The sequence below is a fragment of the Podarcis bocagei genome (genome assembly GCF_964188305.1).
Source record: "Podarcis bocagei genome assembly, chromosome: 3".
NCBI classification, from domain to species: Eukaryota; Metazoa; Chordata; class Lepidosauria; order Squamata; family Lacertidae; genus Podarcis; species Podarcis bocagei.
In genome coordinates this window covers 67424946-67443404 of record NC_138127.1, presented here as the reverse complement: position 1 = coordinate 67443404, position 18459 = coordinate 67424946, and the positions used below count along the sequence as shown (strand labels likewise).

The window sequence follows — 18459 nt, the reverse complement described above, 5'->3', positions numbered from 1 at the left end:
CTAAGTATCGTAATACTATATTTTACACACTCCTTAAAATTTTAATAAGAGTATAAATTAAATGCAAACAGCTTTTTTTAAAGTGGGGATGGCTTTATAAATAGTTGCTTTGCCAATAGGCTACAACAGGGATCTGCAACTGGAGGTTAATCTGCTGGACCACACCCCAGCCTCCCATCTGGTCCCTCACATCTCCTTCATTGGAGGGTTTTTAAGAGGTTGAATGTCCATCTGTCAGGGATTCTTTAGCTGTGATCCAGCATTGCAGGGGGTTAGGTCCCTTCCAACTCTACGATTCTATGATGCTGTGCATATCAGTTGCAAAGTTTGTGGTCCCATGTCTAATACTAAGAGAGTGAAGGTGAGAATGTAGGAGTTTCTGTACACTTGGGATATTCTATGTTTGTGAAAAACCACAATAGTTTTGCCTGGTTTTTTACTTCTTCTTTTTTTAAAAAAAGCTACAAAGAGGACTTAGTGGAGTAGTTCAAAGCTTGCATCCCTTCTTGCTGAAATAATTTTAACTCAGGCTTTGGGTTTATGGCTAAGAACACGAAAAAGCTGTACAAATAACAATATTAACCTTGCAGCAGTGAATACTCTTACCTTTACACTGCATTCCTTGGCGGAAGAGACCCTTGAGCAATCGTTTGCAGTACTGGCATATGGTGGGTCGAGTGTAAGAATGAACAGCAAAGGTATGTGGAACCTTCACCCTGCAGAGCACCATCTTTTCCATCCATATTGGACGCCCACTCCAGGAAGGAATCCTCTTACTGGGCTCTAGAAGGGGACGCTGAAAAGAAAAGCAGACATGCAGGACGTGAACTTGTGGCGCAGACCTAATTCTCCTGATATTTTCCCTAGGCTCCTATCATTCCTAGCTTCCCAATCCTTTCCGGGCCTCCTTTACCAACAAGACTATAGCAAACTAAAAGGCAACTGGTTGGCCACTGTGAGAACAGGATGCTGGACTAGGTGGGTCTTTGGTTTGATCCAGTAGAACTCTTCTTACGTTTCTACTTAAGACTGGAAAAAGTATCTAAGGAATCTAAATAACACAGAAGCCATCTATTACTACACCAACCTAGGTGCGAGCTGAAACCAAATTGTTGGCATTTACCAGTGATATTAAACAGCCCTCCTTAATACTTCAGAAGACATCTGCCATCACTTTTAATAAGCTCCATGCCTTGTTTTTGCTATGGCCACCAGCTGGTGTTTAATTCCTTAAAGTGAGTGAGATGAGGGTTCAAGTCAGACTGAGGGTCTGATCTAACCTGATCAAGCCCTTACTGGATTGCAGACAGGGGGGATTTTAATTAATTTAATACAACTGTAACATCTACACTCATGAATAGAGCCATCTACCTTTCAAGCAATAGGGCACTGCTGAACTATATATTCATCCTATTACATTCAGAATAGCAATAAATCAGGATATTAAATCCTACTTTTACCTAATATATATGTAATATTTCCATTGTTAACCTTTATCACCTAGTGTTAAGTGATTGATTTGGTCATAAACACACACACAACACACAAAAAAGGAAAACCATACTAAATTTGCTGTGCTTTGGAGGGGTAGAATAAGAAAGGGGAAGTTGTTAGTGATTATACCTTGCATCACACCCTTCAAATGATTTATGGCAACATGCACCATGCCCAAAATGGGATAATGTCATGTATTGGTAAGTGTACGGCTTATAGATTTAGCATCTTGTCACAATTACTTCACAAATCTGAACCATTAAACCATTTGTTCTTACATTCATTGATATCCTATCTCTCTTCCATCATGGAACCCAAGGTGGCATAAATTTTGTTCACAGGAAGTCACCCATCCAAGCACTGACCAGACACAGACCTACTGAGCTTCAGCAAGATGGTGTCCTCAGACTATACTTTATTATTTTATTATGCTTTTATATTTTTTATATATCAGTTTTGATATTTTGTAGAAGAGTGCTTTAGAAACTTAGCAACAAACTTTACAGGGGAAACCTCTGAAATTGAAAATCTACTCTAAGGCTATTTGAGCAGCTGAACCTCAGCACAAATTAAATCAGAACACAGATAAGGAGCTCCAGGAGCCCCACATATTTACGAAAGGAAGGTTTGGGGTTATGTGCCTTGACACATGACAGTAGCTTATGCAACTTGAATGGAATCCCACCTTAAGAGAGAGAAAAATCATCTAAATACCTCTTCTGTGACTGCGACTGTGTATTCAGTTTGCACTGATCTTGGGACTGAAAGTGCAGATCCTGGTAAAGACACATTAGATAAACGCCTCTTTCTTACACCACTGCAGTTGTTTGGGATCTTGAAGGCGCATCGCTTGTGGTAGTTTAATCCACACCCTAATAAAATTAGCATTAGGGAAGGGAGATAAACAACTTATTATGAATGATACCATTCATTTAAATAGAATTGACAGTAATAAATTAGGATCATATTTTCAGAAAAGACAGATCAAGCCAAAACATGGTGAATTTGACTCTCAATATAATTTTAATAATCTCCAAGCACAACGGAGTGGTGGTGTAATTATCAGCAGATCTGTGTAATGCATGGAATTTTTTTGGCCTGAATACTTGCTTTTCTGACCCTGCTTCACCCTAGCTAAAGCCTGAAAGCGGGGCCTGTTATGCAATACATGTTGCTGCTGATCTTCCTCAGCTCTCTTTCCCCTGGCAGACTATCTAAACAATGTACTCCTGGCTCAGCTGGAACCACAGGAGTTGAGTAAAAGCCAATAAGCATGAAGTGTCGTGTTACTAATACCTGGACAACAGCCTGTTGACAGGAGAACTGAGGAAGGTACTGCAGCCAACTGAACAAGGGCCACATGAAAAGGTATGCCCATTCAGAACTTTATTTGCGTGTTATAAAAAGCTGTGACAAGAAAAGGAAGCATTTCTCTAATCAACACGTCAGACCAAAACATTTGTACCAGCATGTTTGTCTGCAGCATTGGCATAATGCTACAGCTTCCAATGTTGCACTGACATTAGCTTTGCATACCCTAAACCTAATATGACAGCCCTAAAACCCTTAGGATTGGGTTGTTTATATCTCTGTAGCACTGTCAAACAGAAATTTTGCTTGCCACAGAAGAAAGCCATTATCGGGGAGGATGTGGTTGCTGACTTGGTAAGACTTTTAGAAAAACAAATTCAAATAATAACATGTCTTGCTCTTTGAGTTACACCTACTATGTTTTATTTTTAAATATGACTGAAGTACAATACACAAAATCACTGAAAGTGTGTATTGTCATGGACAATAGATACATGGACATAGATACATGTCATACTTAAGATGCACTTACTGACAAACTTACCTTCACATTTCAACCCTTGTCGTACCAAGCCCCAAAGCATCTCTCCGCAATAGTCACAAAAAGTGGGAGCCTTGTAAGAATGCACATATAGCATATGAGGACGGATCTGGAAATCTTCGACTGTAGCCAATGCTTTTAAGAAATACATTATAAAACAGGAGTGAGTCCCACTTGATTACAGCAATATTTATAGGTATGATTGACTGGAATGATTTTTTAAAATAATGGTAGCCTCAGCAAACTGCCTTTGGTAGAAACTGATGACTATGCTCAACTCCTACAAAGCATGCATTGTAAGACATACAACTATATACATTTTTTAAAAAAAACAAAAAACAAACCTGTTTTTTTAATAAAGGTTGTATGAAGGACTTTCTACACTATTTAGAACACAGTGATTGCTATTGTAGATCAAGTAACTGACAATTTACTAATTCCAAAAAATTCAGAAGATAATTAAGATTATCCAATTGTTACACACAAATTCAACCATTTTCATCTGTAGAAGCTGGTTCAGTAAGGTGTCATTTCATCTACTTTATTCCAAGTAGCCTTTAATATTTATAAAGCAGTCCACAAATTTCAACCATTTTGAAGCAATGGTAATATCATGGCTTTATGTAACAACAAGGGAACCACATTGAAAACCTATTTACCAGAGAGAACAACCTCAACGAGGTCACCTTCACGTATTTCTTCAGCTGATGTAATCCGCTGTAAAATATTTTCTGAGTTCAGGTCATGGCGGAACAGGAGAATTTTGTCATACATGCCAAAAAAACCACACTCTGGGAACTGCAACAACAAAAAAGCAGACTCCAAATTACAGCATGTCATAATTTGCTCATCTCAAACTGAGACAAATCTCCAACTATTGCCACTACAGAAATCCTGAATGCATGCATTCTCCTTAATAACTTCTGAAAAATAGATGTGTTGATGAAGATAAGATGAAAGTTAAAAGGTTTGCAACAGAGGCTACCTAATGTTGAATGATATAAAGTTTTGTGCTATTGTCTCATTGGCCTTGATAGAGTAGTTGGTGATGAACTACAACATACAAAAACAGCTATCCATAAAAAAAATATACTTGCCTTGCTAATACTGTAAGATTTTAAAGCAATGAGGTGAAATGTGTTTTTTCAATCTCAAACATACTCAAATCTAATTACAGGTTAGATGGGCCACACAACCATGTGCAATATACGTAATGAAACCATAGAATAAACATGCATAATATCTCCTCTTCAGATAGAAGACGTAGCAAGTAAAACTTGGCGCATGCTACTATTGGTATGTGAACCAGGCAGAAGAAATACTGACTAGAGGATTCAGATAGATTTCTCTCCCTCCCCATTTCTTATTTATATAGGGAAACAGCCAGAAGCCAGCTAAGCGTGTATGATTAAATGTTCCAATGTTCAGATCCATTCTATAAGGTGCATGAACTCCAGAGAAGGTCGGAACCTTTCTATGTTACAAAATGTACACTTTCCTGACAACTTTCTGAACAAACTGTAAAATTAGTTTTATTTACTTAAGGAACTTTCTTCCCACTCTTCTGCCAAAGATGACTGCCAGAGTGGCTTACAAATGGCACTGATAACAATCCCTGCCCTCAAATTTACAATCTAAGATACGTAATAAAATAGGAAAGTGACTGGAATGGGGGGGGGAGAGGAAACTTCTTACTTACAGAGGAACGACCAGCTAGGAAAAACTTGAGGAGAGGAGCCCCAAAACAGCCTTTCAGCCTGATGGAATAGCTGCTGTTTCTGATAAAGAAACTATAGGCAAGATGTTTTTGCATCATTTCTTCAAAGTGTCAACCAGATTTGATGAATGAATATTGTGTTTCACATTGCAACCTATTCTAGAGTAGGGTGGTCCCTTGAGACTTTTTGGTGGTCCTCAGCAACATTTGGCACACACACTAGCCCTCACACTGCCTTCCCAAAGCCAGGTAAGCAAGATGCTGAGCTGTGGGAAGCACGGATGAGGGCTCAGACAGGGTCTTAAGAGTGCTCCCACCTCCATCACAAAGCCTAATTGGTGCTTTCCCAGCTTTGGGGAGGAAGAAGAAGGGCTCTAGGACCCTGCCAGTGTCTTCTGCCTCCTTCCCAAAGCCCTGAACCTCGCTTAGCCAGCATTAGGAAGCGCAAGGGCGGGTGTGTGTGTGTCAACTTTTGGCCTTGCTTCCCCTATGTGCAACAAGGCAGTGTGCAGCCCATGGGTTCCATGTTGTACTACCTTTGCAGCCCACTTGCTATGAAAAGCTCAACCACCCTGTTCTAGAGGCTCCTCCCTTCAGTATGAGGGATGGGATCATTTCCATTTGATGGGGAGTGAGATAGGACTACATTTCTCACCTCACCAGAATGTCCCCGTTATCACCACATCCTTGGTTGCTACCTAATTCACAGTCTATTTACACTAACAAGAGTATTTAGGTTCTATGGTTACAAAATTGTTTCCAACCAATACTTTTATCAATAAATCAGTGTATCATCAAAGGTCAGCAACAAATGGAAAACGTGGATTTCAATCCCCATGAAAGCTTATTGTTCAAGAGAAGGAGAACATGCCAATATCAGTGAGAGACTTTTGAATAGTCAGGATGTAAGGAATTTTAGTGGCAGAAAAAGCCAAGCTTCATGATGGTTCCTAAGCAGAGAACTCCTGAAGTTGGTGGGAGATGAAGAGAATTCCAGTTATTTATCCCCAGCCCCACCAGAGGAAGTTTCCTCCAGCCCCACAATAAGGTAGACCTGGAGAAATAGGCCTTTTCTCCTCCCTAAACTACTTTTGGAGATGGGCTGTGTCCCAGCACGTCCTATAAATGCTTGGATGTGTGCTGCCCAAAGGCCTTGTCGCTTTTGACAAAGAGAAACACTACAAGGTGGAACAGTTTGTCGCAAATTTGTTCACTAGCTTAAGCTGGTGAGCCTTCTATTGTCCTTGAGGAGGTTAGGAAAACCCAGCATTAATGAGCAATTAATGAGCAATTATTTACTGATTAGAATCTCCCTGCCTGAATTACACCTACTTTTCTAAACCAAATGACTAATCACAAATCTCCTGCTCATGGAAAGTGTTTCTGCTTCATTTTTGCAATCCACCTTTTCCCTCAGCCCAGCCAGAATCCTTAAGAGAAACTTTACAGGGGTGGGAAAGTCACATTCCATCAACACCCTTCAGCTGGCATTCCTCTGAATCGAAGCCATTGGGTTCAGGTAAACACAACTCAAATTAAAATTACACAGAAATATTATTTCTATGAAGCAGCCATAACTTTCACTTCCCATTTTGGAACAAACTATCTAATCTGTACAATTAAAATGTTGCAACTATTAAGTTTTATTTGTATTAATATTTTTTTCTGCTTCAGATGATCAAGAACTGGAAAACTGGCAGAAGATATTGGACAGGATTGAGGAAGGCTCTTACTAAACAGGCCCCAATGCACAAGGATGGAGTTACAGTCCCAAGTTTGTTAGTATACTATGAAGCCACACAGTTATTATGTTGGCTATGTTCAGAGACATCAGAAAATACTGAAAAACACATGGTACCAATTAAAACAACTCTGCATTGCTATCTTATTAGAAGTGCTCCCTTGGATCTCTAAGAATGAAACAGATTACCAAGAAGAGTTGAGATTAATTGTACAACAATTTATGAAAACATGGGGTACATATAAAAAAAATAACACCCAAGGATGTATCGTTTCCGAGCACAATTCAAAGTGTTGGTGCTGACCTTTAAAGCCCTAAACGGCCTTGGTCCAGTATATCTGAAGGAGCGTCTCCACCCCCATCATTCTACCCGGACACTGAGGCAGTTCCCTCACTGCGAGAAGCCAAGTTACAAGGAACCAGGCAGAGGGCCTTCTCGGTAGTGGCGCCTTCCCTGTGGAACACCCTCCCACCAGATGTCAAAGAGAACAACAACTACCAGGCTTTTAGAAGACATCTGAAGGCAGCCCTGTTTCGGGAAGCTTTTAATGTTTGATGTATTATAGTATTTTAATATTTTGTTGGAAGCCGCCCAGAGTGGCTGGGGAAGCCCAGCCAGATGGGCGGGGTATAAATAATAAATTATTATTATTATTATTATTATTATTATTATTATTATTATTATCCATTAGCCCCTGTGGTAAGATGTGAAAAGTTTTGTCTGAGAGGTCAGTTTTATGCTTTGCACAATTGAGAAGTGAATAAAGTGTCAGCATTTGGTGAACTGGCAGTAGATGGGGAGACATAATCTGGACAGAAGCTTGCTCAAACTCAGAGAGACAGCTTCATTTCCCTCCTCCCCACCTACCCCCCCAAACCCCATAATTTTGCTGTTTTCAAATGAATAGTTAAGACCTTCCTATACACTTAGGAAGTAACAGCTCAATAAGTTTGACATATGTGGTGAATGTAAGGATCTCTACATTGTACATCCTAACTAGCAGTATGAAGGGGAAAGGTAGGTAAAAGTTAAAGGAGCTGTAGAAAAGAGATCTGAGAATTACAATATAAGAACCAAAATGAAACAATTCTTCATTCTCTTAGGCTACCAGCTTGAAGTCTCTCTGCCCAGGATGCAATATAGAAGTAGAAGAAGAGTTTGGATTTGATATTGCGCTTTATCACTACCCTAAAGAGTCTCAAAGTGCTAACAATCTCCTTTTCCCTTCCTCCCCCACAACAAACACTCTGTGAGGTGAGTGAGGCTGAGAGAAGTGTGACTAGCCCAAGATCACCCAGCAGCTGCATGTGGAGGAGCGGGGACACGAACCCAGTTCACCAGATTACAAGTCCACCGCTCTTAACCACTACAATACAGTGGTGCCTCGCAAGACGAAATTAATCCGTTCCGCGAGTCTCTTCATCTTGCGGTTTTTTCGTCTTGCGAAGCATGGCTATTAGCGGCTTAGCGGCTATTAGCGGCTTAGCGGCTATTAACGGCTTAGCGGCTTAGCGGCTATTAACGGCTTACCGGCTTTAAGAAAAAGGAAACAAACTCGCAAGAACTCGCAAGACGTTTCGTCTTGCGAAGCAAGCCCATAGGGAAATTCGTCTTGCGGAACGACTCAATAAACGGAAAACTCTTTCGTCGTGCGCGTTTTTCGTCTTGCGAGGCATTCGTCTTGCGAGGTACCACTGTATAAATGATTGTTATGCTGGTGCTCAACACCAGGCAGGCATAATGGGATGTTCTCAGTTCCATCATCATCATCATCATCAATTTATTACTTGCCTTCTAAACAACCATTTCACGGTAATTTACAAATAACATAATGAAAAAGTTAAAAACACAAAAACTTCAAAACAAGACTAAAACTCGATCAAAGTAGTCACTCATGGTAAAGGACCATTTAACAAGATGGAATAGCCATTCAGAACAAAAATGTCTTCAATTGTTTCCAGAAAGTGCAAGTAGTGGGTGCCCGTTGTATTTCAACAAGAATACTATTCCACAGACTAGGAGCATCCAAAATAAAAAAATCCTGCTCTGAGTTGCTGCTTCTGTTTTACAAGTTAGACATGCATAGTCCCACCCATACAGAGCTTCTTCACATGTGGGAGGAATGTCAGGTGACCCAACATTATTGGAAGCAAATATAATTTCACATAGGATATTAAAACCTTCCAAGGATGTTATTCACTATAATAGAAGAAACAATACCTAATATTTCTATTGACTGCTAGTGAAAATGTTTGGGCCCAATTTCCTTCCATTCAAGTACAGGTAGCAAAATGTATTAATTTGGCAGAAATTGGTAAATTAACAGATGGAATTTAGAGAAGAACTGGGTCCCAGCTAACAATTAATCCAGCTTGACAAATGGCTCTGGTTTATTTCTTACTGCAGTTTTCATTGTGGATATAAGGTTTGAATGATTTTTTAAAAAACTTGTGCATTTTTTGTATAACAGTTCATTTCCTTCTTTTTAAAAAATGGCACCCAAGCATGACACAGCTGCAACCATGTTTTCATCCAACAGGCTGGTCAACTCAAATTCCAGCTTCTTGGCAGAGTTCATAAAACCAGGATCTTCTCTCATGTATACTTCTCTTCCCACTGCCCTAACTAGTTCCTCTTCTCAGAATGGTTGCCTGTATATACAACTCAATAACCAGTACTTTCCTATGAATCATGTTGCACCATCCATTAATATTCACATAGCTGCCCAATCTGTGTTGAACAGAAAGAGTTCATATTTCTATGTCACCTTTCTTTGCCCACAGCAAAGGATACAAACCTTTGCCCAGGACTTTGCTTTTCAACTCACAGGGCAACTGAGGATAAATGGAATATTTCCTGGGTTTGGCTAACTGAACTCTGATGTCTCCATCTTTTACTCATCTATTTGCAAATTATGGAGAAGTATTCCTGAAATTTTACCACTTGACTTCTGGTTCTTGGTTGCTGTATATTTCGGGGTTTGAATGAGATCACTATTTATTTATTTAGGTAAGGAAAAGAAGAGTTACCTCATCTGCACTTTCTTTGGCCTTAACAAGTATGCATATTTTGGCTAAGAATATGCTTTACTCTCACACCAGCTTACCACAGCTGCCTATAAGCAGAACTAGGAAAAAGGAGTTAGAAAAACAACACATATTGCTAATAGTTACCGTAAATAGGACATTCACCAGGCAATGTGAAATGCAACTGCTGTAAATAATCAACAACTAGTTCCTCATGGTATCTTCCAACTTTGAGGTCTTCTTCCCCTAATACATATTTTATGCAGATCACCAGGACAATATTTAATGTCTTAGAAAAGTCTGTTTTCTCTTGTGTTCAATATTAAAATATTTGACTTTTGCAAGACTGGAAGTTTGCATACATGCAAATGGAAAACGAAGGAAAACCACTATTAACACTTAGCAGATCCCCCAGTTACATGTCAGTTATTTTTTGCATATGTACAAACACTAAATGTGGCTTCAAGAAACTTCACTGCACTGTTGAAGACATGGTCCTCTTGCAGAGCTAAACTCATTGTGGCAGAAACTGTCTGGCCACAATGCACAAAATACTGTGAACTAGGGGAAGTGGGAAAGAAAAGGGGAGAAATGGTAAAAGAGTAACCTAAAAAGTGTGGGAAGGAAAAAGGCAGAAAGTGAAGGGCAAGATGTAAAATTCTGTGGGCAGGGAAGGTGTACAGAATGCTGTGCAGAAGGCAGTTCCTAGTGTAATATTTGTAGTCCCTTACATTTGTTGCTTTATCTCCTCCTCATCAGCTCATAAAAGAACTGATGCAAAGATATCTGTAGTGAATTCTACAACAGTAAACAAATGTGTATGGCAACTCTTGTGCAAATTCAACATCAATTTGCTTTCTTCTTCAGCATGCAATGTCATGTTCTCTGGTATCAACCCCGCACTAACTCAGAGGTATCACCTAGGGAGTCATCACCCCTCACTACAGAACTATCAAGACCAGACTCTTCAGACTCAGAAGATGACCTGCCCTGCACAATACAGTCCTCACAACTCCCATGCTGTAGGAGCCAGCAGCTGTAAAATCAGACAATATTCTTTTAAAATATAGGCAGCTCTTCAAAGGAGTCAGGATTAATAGCCAATCCAGACCAGCCACTGTTCACAAGGGCTCCACATGCTGCCAAGATAGCAGCTCCCCTTGGGTGAGTTTCAGTCAGTACCTGCCACAGTGACCTGTCCAGGGTCCTGACACACCATACCTTCCCTCCTCTTGCCAATTGCGATCTGGCATAGCCTCGACTTGACCAGGGGTAGGCAACCTAAGGCCCGGGGGCTGGATGCAGCCCAATCGCCTTCTCAATCCGGCCCATGGAAGGTCCAGGAATCAGTGTGTTTTTACATGAGTAGAATGTGTCCTTTAATTTAAAATGCATCTCTGGGTTATTTGTGGGGCATAGGAATTCATTCAATTCCCCCACCAAAATATAGTCCAGCCCACCACATGGTCTGAGGGAAGGTGGACCAGCCCATGGCTGAAAAGGGTTGCTGACCCCTGGACTTGGCCATCAGACTTGCTACTGTTTTTCTGGACATTGCTGTGTCATTTTCTATACGTGCTACTTCTTCCGTCAGGGCTTCCCAGGGCCAAGCTGGGACACAGCAGTCAACTTAAGGACATAAGACAAGAGTTCTACTAGATCAAATCAAAAGGCCCATCTTGTCCAGCATTCTGTTCTCACGTTGACAAAGCCACTATGAGAAGCTTGTAAGCAGGACATGAGCACAATCGAGTCTCCCTGCTTGTGATTTTCAGCAACTGGCATTCAGAGACATACTGCCCCCAACATTAAATTCTCATTAAATTTGTCTTAACTCTTTTAATGCCATCCATGTTAATGGTCATCACCACATATTAATAATAATAATAATATAATAATTTTTTATTCATACCCTGCCCTTCCCGGTTTAAAAACTGGGCTCAGGGCGGCTAACAACAAATACAAAACATTGATCAAAATGCAACTTAAAAACAGCAAATTCCACAGATTACTCATGCACTGTGTGAAGAAGCCAGTGTGGTGTAGTGGTTAAGAGTGGTAGTCTCGTAATCTGGGGAACCGGGTTTGCGTCTACGCTCCTCCACATGCAGCTGCTGGGTGACCTTGGGCCAGTCACACTTCTCTGAAGTCTCTCAGCCCCACTCACCTCACAGAGTGTTTGTTGTGGGGGAGGAAGGGAAAGGAGAATGTTAGCCGCTTTGAGACTCCTTAAAGGGAGTGAAAGGCGGGATATCAAATCCAAACTCTTCTTCTTCTTCTTCTTCTTCTTCTTCTTCTTCTTCTTCTTCTTCTTTTGTCTGTCTTTAATCTTCCAATATTTAGATGGATCTGGTTCTCTATCAACTTTCTCTGAATAATATTATACAATTTTATCATGTCCCCACCTTGTGACCTTTCCACATAGCCCCATAATTATTTTGGCTGGCCTTTTCTGAACCATTTCCAGCTCTACAATATCCTTTTTTGAGGTGTGGTAGCCAGAACTGTTAACAGTATACCAAGGGCAGTCACACAACAGATTTTAACAATGGCATTATGATATTGGAAGTTTTATTTTTTTAACCATTTTCTTAATGTAATATTTGATAAGTAGTTCAGCCAGCAATCCCAGCCCCATCACTGAAAGGCACCCAAGTAGGATGTATCACAACACTGGGACATTTAGTATCTCAAAAGTGAGATATTCAGTTCAAAACTTAACCCAATACAGCTAGATGTACACATACTATATTTAAAAACTTAGTTCTCTCAGAAGTTCAGAAGTTAACATAGAGGTTAGAAATCACAGTCTGATTAAATTGAAATTCTACTATTTTACACACACACTATCACCAATCTAAGCACCATCACTTCAGTGAGCAACCACTGAGTGCAGGAAATCAAAATATATTTTGTATCATGTCCTCTTTGCCACCAAATATTGTTCAAACAAAGATCACATAAGAACACACTGTGAGGGGCAGTGTTTGCTGCTGAAACATATATACTGGTAGCTACCACACATATTCCACAGGAAATATATATAATAGCCCAATGGCCAGGGTGGGTAAAATTGCCTCATACAACTGTCTCTGCTTAAAAGCAGGACAATGAGCAAATGACAAGGTGAGGTTTTGCTTCAAAGTTGCACAATACACTAATGACCAACTCTGGGTCATCAGAAACTGAACAGCAAAACACTAATTTTCTTTTCGTGCAAAAATATGATACTATTTTCATAAGTTCCAAACTCCTAAAAGTCTATGTACCAATGTTCTTCCACACCCCTCCTTAACAGGAAAACAAAAGTACAGTCCAAAATAAGCTACATGTTAAGTAAAACAAGCCAATCTCTCTCTGTTCACAAGCCCATCCCAGTTAAATAATTTCATAATCAGTTTTTTTAATGCTGGTGCATTAGGTACAATGAATTTCACTTCAATACATACAGATGAAAACCCTGAAAGCTGAATCATTTGTACAAAATAAGAAAGCCCCTCTGGAATAAGCCAAATCAAAGAGTATTAATTCCATACACCATTCATAACAGGGGCAAAGGGTTAGATTCATTCTCCTCCACACCACGTTCCCAATCTGGATCAGCTTCACCTGTTTTTTAGTAAAGGAAAGCAAGCATCCAAGAGCCAGCCATATGTTTAATGCAATGTCTAATTTGGTCCTAAGCCAGATCCATGCCAAAGCAGCAGTGTTGATTGCATGAAGTGCCTCCTGTAGAAAGCCTGACCACTTTCCCTTGCAGAGTAAATAAACCTGCTAGTCCGCCTAAGTGGAAGAGTTTCAGAAATAAGTGGCCTCCTGCCAAAGACCTCGGCTTAGGAAAGAGGGTAGCACTTGTCCATAGCTGATGCTCATTGAGCGGCTCTTTTCACAACCTAGGGCAATAGTACATGAGCAGTTCCCAATGTTGGACTGCACTGAATGCACGAAGATTAACAAGTTACAGTAAACCTAAGAAGGGAACATAATTCCTATAACATATAAGAAGCTGAAAGATCTCTAGAGCATCATAAAATATTACCTGCCTAAGGGTTATATCTAGGGATGGACAGAGTCATCCATCTCCAGTCCATGTCAGTTTTGTAGGTATTTATTCCCAAATCCTTTCTGCCCTATTTCTCTATAATCTACAAAAAATGCACATAAAAAGTCTTTAAAATCATAATTTGGAAGGTATTCTATCCCAGTGTAACATTTTATCCCAAAATATGAATTTTGGTTAGTTTTCTAAGCAGAGAACTGCATTGCAAAATTTGGAGAATAACTGCATTCCAATTTGCACATTAGCCCAAGAGGTCAGTTCACTTTGAAATGCAGATCAAACAATCCTTAGTTATATCTGTTATTTTTCATGTTACATGCCTCCCAAGCATACCAGCAATAGCCTGTGCAGTATTCATTTCATGCAGTATGCAATTTTCCACAATTTTATACAGACACTGTATAAAGGGGATTAGCCTTACTCTCCGTGAACATGCCTATCAGTGGCTACTGGTCATGACTCCAGGATAGAAGCAGCACACATCTGAATAACAGCTGCTGGACAACAAAGAAATAGCCTTTGCTCGCTGAGGTGAGAAGCCTGTATGTGCTGAGAGTGCAGAATGGGTTCACATAACTGAAAGTTGATTCATATTTTTCCCATATTTCCCCCCTATGTTTAAAAAACTAGAACACCTTTTCCCAATATCTAGTTTTCTACATGCAGTCCATTTTTTTGCAGGGAGCAGAATTCAATTATGTGATACCTATAATGTCAAGCAGTGCAGTTCAGGAATGGTTTTACCACCTCTGTGACAACTAGGTCAAGTTCACTTTGTGATCTCAGCTCTTCAGCTGAAACTGCACTCTCTGCTTTCACAATAGATTCTGTTTGTATTTCCTCCTATCCAGTACCGTCTCTCCCGCCTCCAGTCTCTGGAATGCATCAGCCAGAGCTCTACTCTTTGTTCACCAGCTGTAATTCTCGCTGTAATAGCCCACAGGTGTTTCCTCAGAGCAAGAAGCTGGAGAATTAGCTTTTTAACTGGACTTTCAACTGAAGCAGTAGAGCAGGTAGCTATGCTCCTTTCTGCTGGGGGCTGGACAAGATGCCCCTCTAGGTCTCTTCCAACTACAGTGCTATGGATTCTACAGGAGTCTTGGGGAGAAAGCATCTCCCCAAGTAAACTACAAATAAGGAGCCAATGTAGGCAAGCACAGGATCCCCAAAATCTCTAGTTTTAAAAATTCCCGCACCTTCTCAGTTAGGGAGTCACGTCAAAAAATGATAGTGTTATTAATTATTAAATGAGACAGGTCTGCTTTTTATTTTGAAGTAGGCATTTCAGCCAAAAAGTACAGTGGTACCTTGGGTTACAGACACTTCGGGTTACAGATGCTTCAGGTTACAGACTCCGCTAACCCAGAAATAGTACCTCAGGTTAAGAACTTTGCTTCAGGATGAGAACAGAAATCGTGCGGCGGTGGTGCGGCAGCAGCGGGAGGTCCCATTAGCTAAAGTGGTGCTTCAGGTTAAGAACAGTTTCAGGTTAAGAACGGACCTCCAGAACGAAATAAATTCTTAACTTGAGGTACCACTGTATATGGAAGTTGAGGATGACTCCAGTGTCTAGGGAGGAGTCCAGGAGGAATTTATGCCATCAGATATGGCAGAAAAGCTTCCAGGTGAGGTCACAGATCCTTTTTAAAGACACAAGCACACTAGCAATGCAATCTTACACTTGTCTGCTGAGAAGTAAGTCCCATTGAGTTCAATGGGGGAAACTTCCAGTTAAGTGTGAATTAAGACTGCAACCTAAAGTTCTGAGAATAAATGATAGCTACCCCAACCAATTACCTACAACTCCATTTCAGCCCATTTTGTTGCAAGGTATTATGTTATCTTGAAAACCATATACCAGTATTCTGGCTTAGCTGGTTTATAGACAATGAAGCACATTTCTTAAAAGTGTTGTTTTATAAATACAACAAGTACCTTATAATATCATTTTTATATAGAAAGCCTTGCCAAAATTTATACTGGTGAAGCATTAATGAGTGTCACATAAAAACTGAAATTAGACTTGTCTGTGCTCTTGTGATCTATGAATTTAGTAAGCAATGCCTTCTACATTAGAACATTCTATATAAAAATCTATAAATAGTCCATTTCCTTTCTATACCTCATTTCTATACCTTCCTTATATCAGTTTATTTATTTGCTCTAACAATTTATTCTATCAGGAACCACTTGCCAAGTAAACTACAAATAAGGAGCCAATGTAGGCAAGCACAGGATCCCAAAAATCTCCTAACTTGAAATAAGGTGGAAGCAATTGTTTTATTGGATAAAATATATAAACAACCATTATTCTCATAACTTGCATTCATACATGCTACTGAGTTTCTTTTTGCTTCCTGAAGGTATACTACCTCAGACTCTCAAATTCTGAAGTACATTACAGTCCATGCCATTATTGAACCAACTATAAGACGCTTCCCAGACATCCCCATTTAGTTCTGTAGGTTTGTACAGTATATGCTATACACAGTTTGAGAGTGGATGCTGCCATGAAACCACACTCACCACAATTTGTTCAAAACTACAGTCTTCAGGGGAAACAAATTCTGCATGTTTGATTGATCACAGCAGCTAAATCAATAAGAGGAATGTGCTTTTTGCATTAAAAAAATAAAATCAGCAGTTGTAGTACGAAAAGTATTGAATGACAAATCACTGCAGGTTAAGTTAAATGCCTAATTCAACTTTAAAAAGGAAATGATTCTTGCTTAAAATGCAAGCTCAAAACAAGCATGGCACTTCTGCTAATTTATACTATGCTTTTAAAATTATTTCCCAACTATATACATTTAAAATCAGCTTTGTCTGCTTATGATTTTGGCAAAAAATATTTTAATTATAAGTATCTTGCAATTTAGATAGATATAAATACACACACAAATTGCTGAATGCTTGTTTAAGGGGGAAACAACATTCATGAAATGAGATGAAAAAGAGATAGGTCATGTCTGAAATGTATTCTTTGCAGATGGCACAGAAGACATTATGATCAAAAAGATAGACAACAATGGAAGGCAGCTTCAAAGACACAGCTAAATGGATAGGGAAGTTATACTCAGACATAAGCAGAAACAGCACACAGAAACAACTTTGATGCAGTGAGATAGATTTTAAAAAGACTGATGCCTCTGTAGGAGGAGAGAAAGCACTTTTAAAGTATCTGAAAACATTGCATTTAAAGGAAATCTGAGAGGATGAGGCAATCATAAAGACAGCTGTTGTCATATTGGTTCCAGAAAATACAAGATACCAAAAATGTACTTCTTCTGTTGCCCCATTTAAATAACTGAATTAAAATATGTTTCCCACTGATACTTCTTGATATATTTCCTAAATAATGGTACAAATCTAACCACTAAATTGTGGTTCGTTTACAACTAGAGTATTATTTCATTTTTACAACCAGGCCCTGAATTTGGTTTATCTCATTGAATACATTTTGCATGCTTTCTTCTTTTACCTACAAAGGGAATGTCTCTTAAATATTCCCATATGCAGTCTGCCAGCAAGAGCCTATGACATTTTGCACTATTAACAGAGCAATCCTATCAATGGAACCTATTGCAGCTTAAGTATGAGGACATAAGAACCTTTTCAGTGGTCAATTTTGTCTTTTCTTCCTTCCACTGTTGCTCTTTTCTGCTTTACTCTGCCTTGGTCCAGCCCTACTCTCACAAAAGAAGCAAGTATTAAACAAAGATGAAGAGACCATGATTAATAGAAGAAAGCAAAGTCTGACAGCTTCTGGGCAGACTAGGAGTTTTGTTTTCAGCAGGTAAAAATGTAATGCCTGTGTCTGGTTGTTGTTGCTGACATATGTCTCAAGAGACAATGGAGTGTGCTTCCGGGGGTGAAGTCAAATCACTATGTTGGAAGCACCGAAGTGACCTTCTCAGGACGCAAGCCTGGTTAGTGTATATGGAGGTCCTGGGCAGCCCAGACAACAAGACCCCGCTCTCAACCTTGCTGGTATGGTTCAAATAAAAGCAGAACAATACATTTGGCCAGAGGATGCCAGAAGGAGGCGAACAAATCATATGGACTCCGGATTTGTGCAGAGTTTACTCCTTAGCCTTTTTTTCTCCTGAAGACGTCCTGCAAGGCAGTGGAAGTTTAGGATCAAAATTTTACTTCTCCTAGATGGGCTACCTTCCAAGGTTGATGAGCCCCATCTGTATTTTGTAGGTAGAGTGTAAATATTTATATCTGATAAATCAAACTGATTCACCATTTACATAGGAAAGCTTCCTTTAAATCAAAAGGGTAGTTCACATGTGATGCTAAAGCATACATGGACAAGTCTGGGCTTGTATGCTCATCCCTAACCCAGGAGCAGGAATTCTCTCAAATTTACTTTCCATTTCAAAGAATCTTACCTTAGCAATACAAATGACCCAAGAATTCTAGTTTAAAACAAAGTTTAGTTAAAACAAGCCAAGTTCATAAACCATGGTTTAAAGCTGACTTGTTTAACAATTTTTAAACCAGGATTACTAGCTCTTATGTAAGGCTAAGCCAAAATTCTTTAAAACAGAAAGAAAACTCAG

At 39.6% G+C, this 18459-nt stretch overlaps 1 protein-coding gene across 3 annotated transcripts in view; it reads right to left on the bottom strand.

Annotated features, from left to right (window-relative positions):
- PRKD3 (protein kinase D3) overlaps positions 1-18459 on the bottom strand; it is a 51113-nt gene that overhangs the window by 21251 nt on the left and 11403 nt on the right. For all 3 annotated transcript variants that reach the window (XM_081188070.1, XM_081188071.1, XM_081188069.1), the window contains exons 3-6: positions 4006-4144; positions 3350-3481; positions 2209-2366; positions 607-796 (exon numbers count right to left, since the gene is read on the bottom strand). In XM_081188070.1, the coding sequence (XP_081044196.1) occupies positions 607-796; positions 2209-2366; positions 3350-3481; positions 4006-4144 (619 nt within the window). The remainder of the gene's footprint in view (positions 1-606; positions 797-2208; positions 2367-3349; positions 3482-4005; positions 4145-18459) is intronic.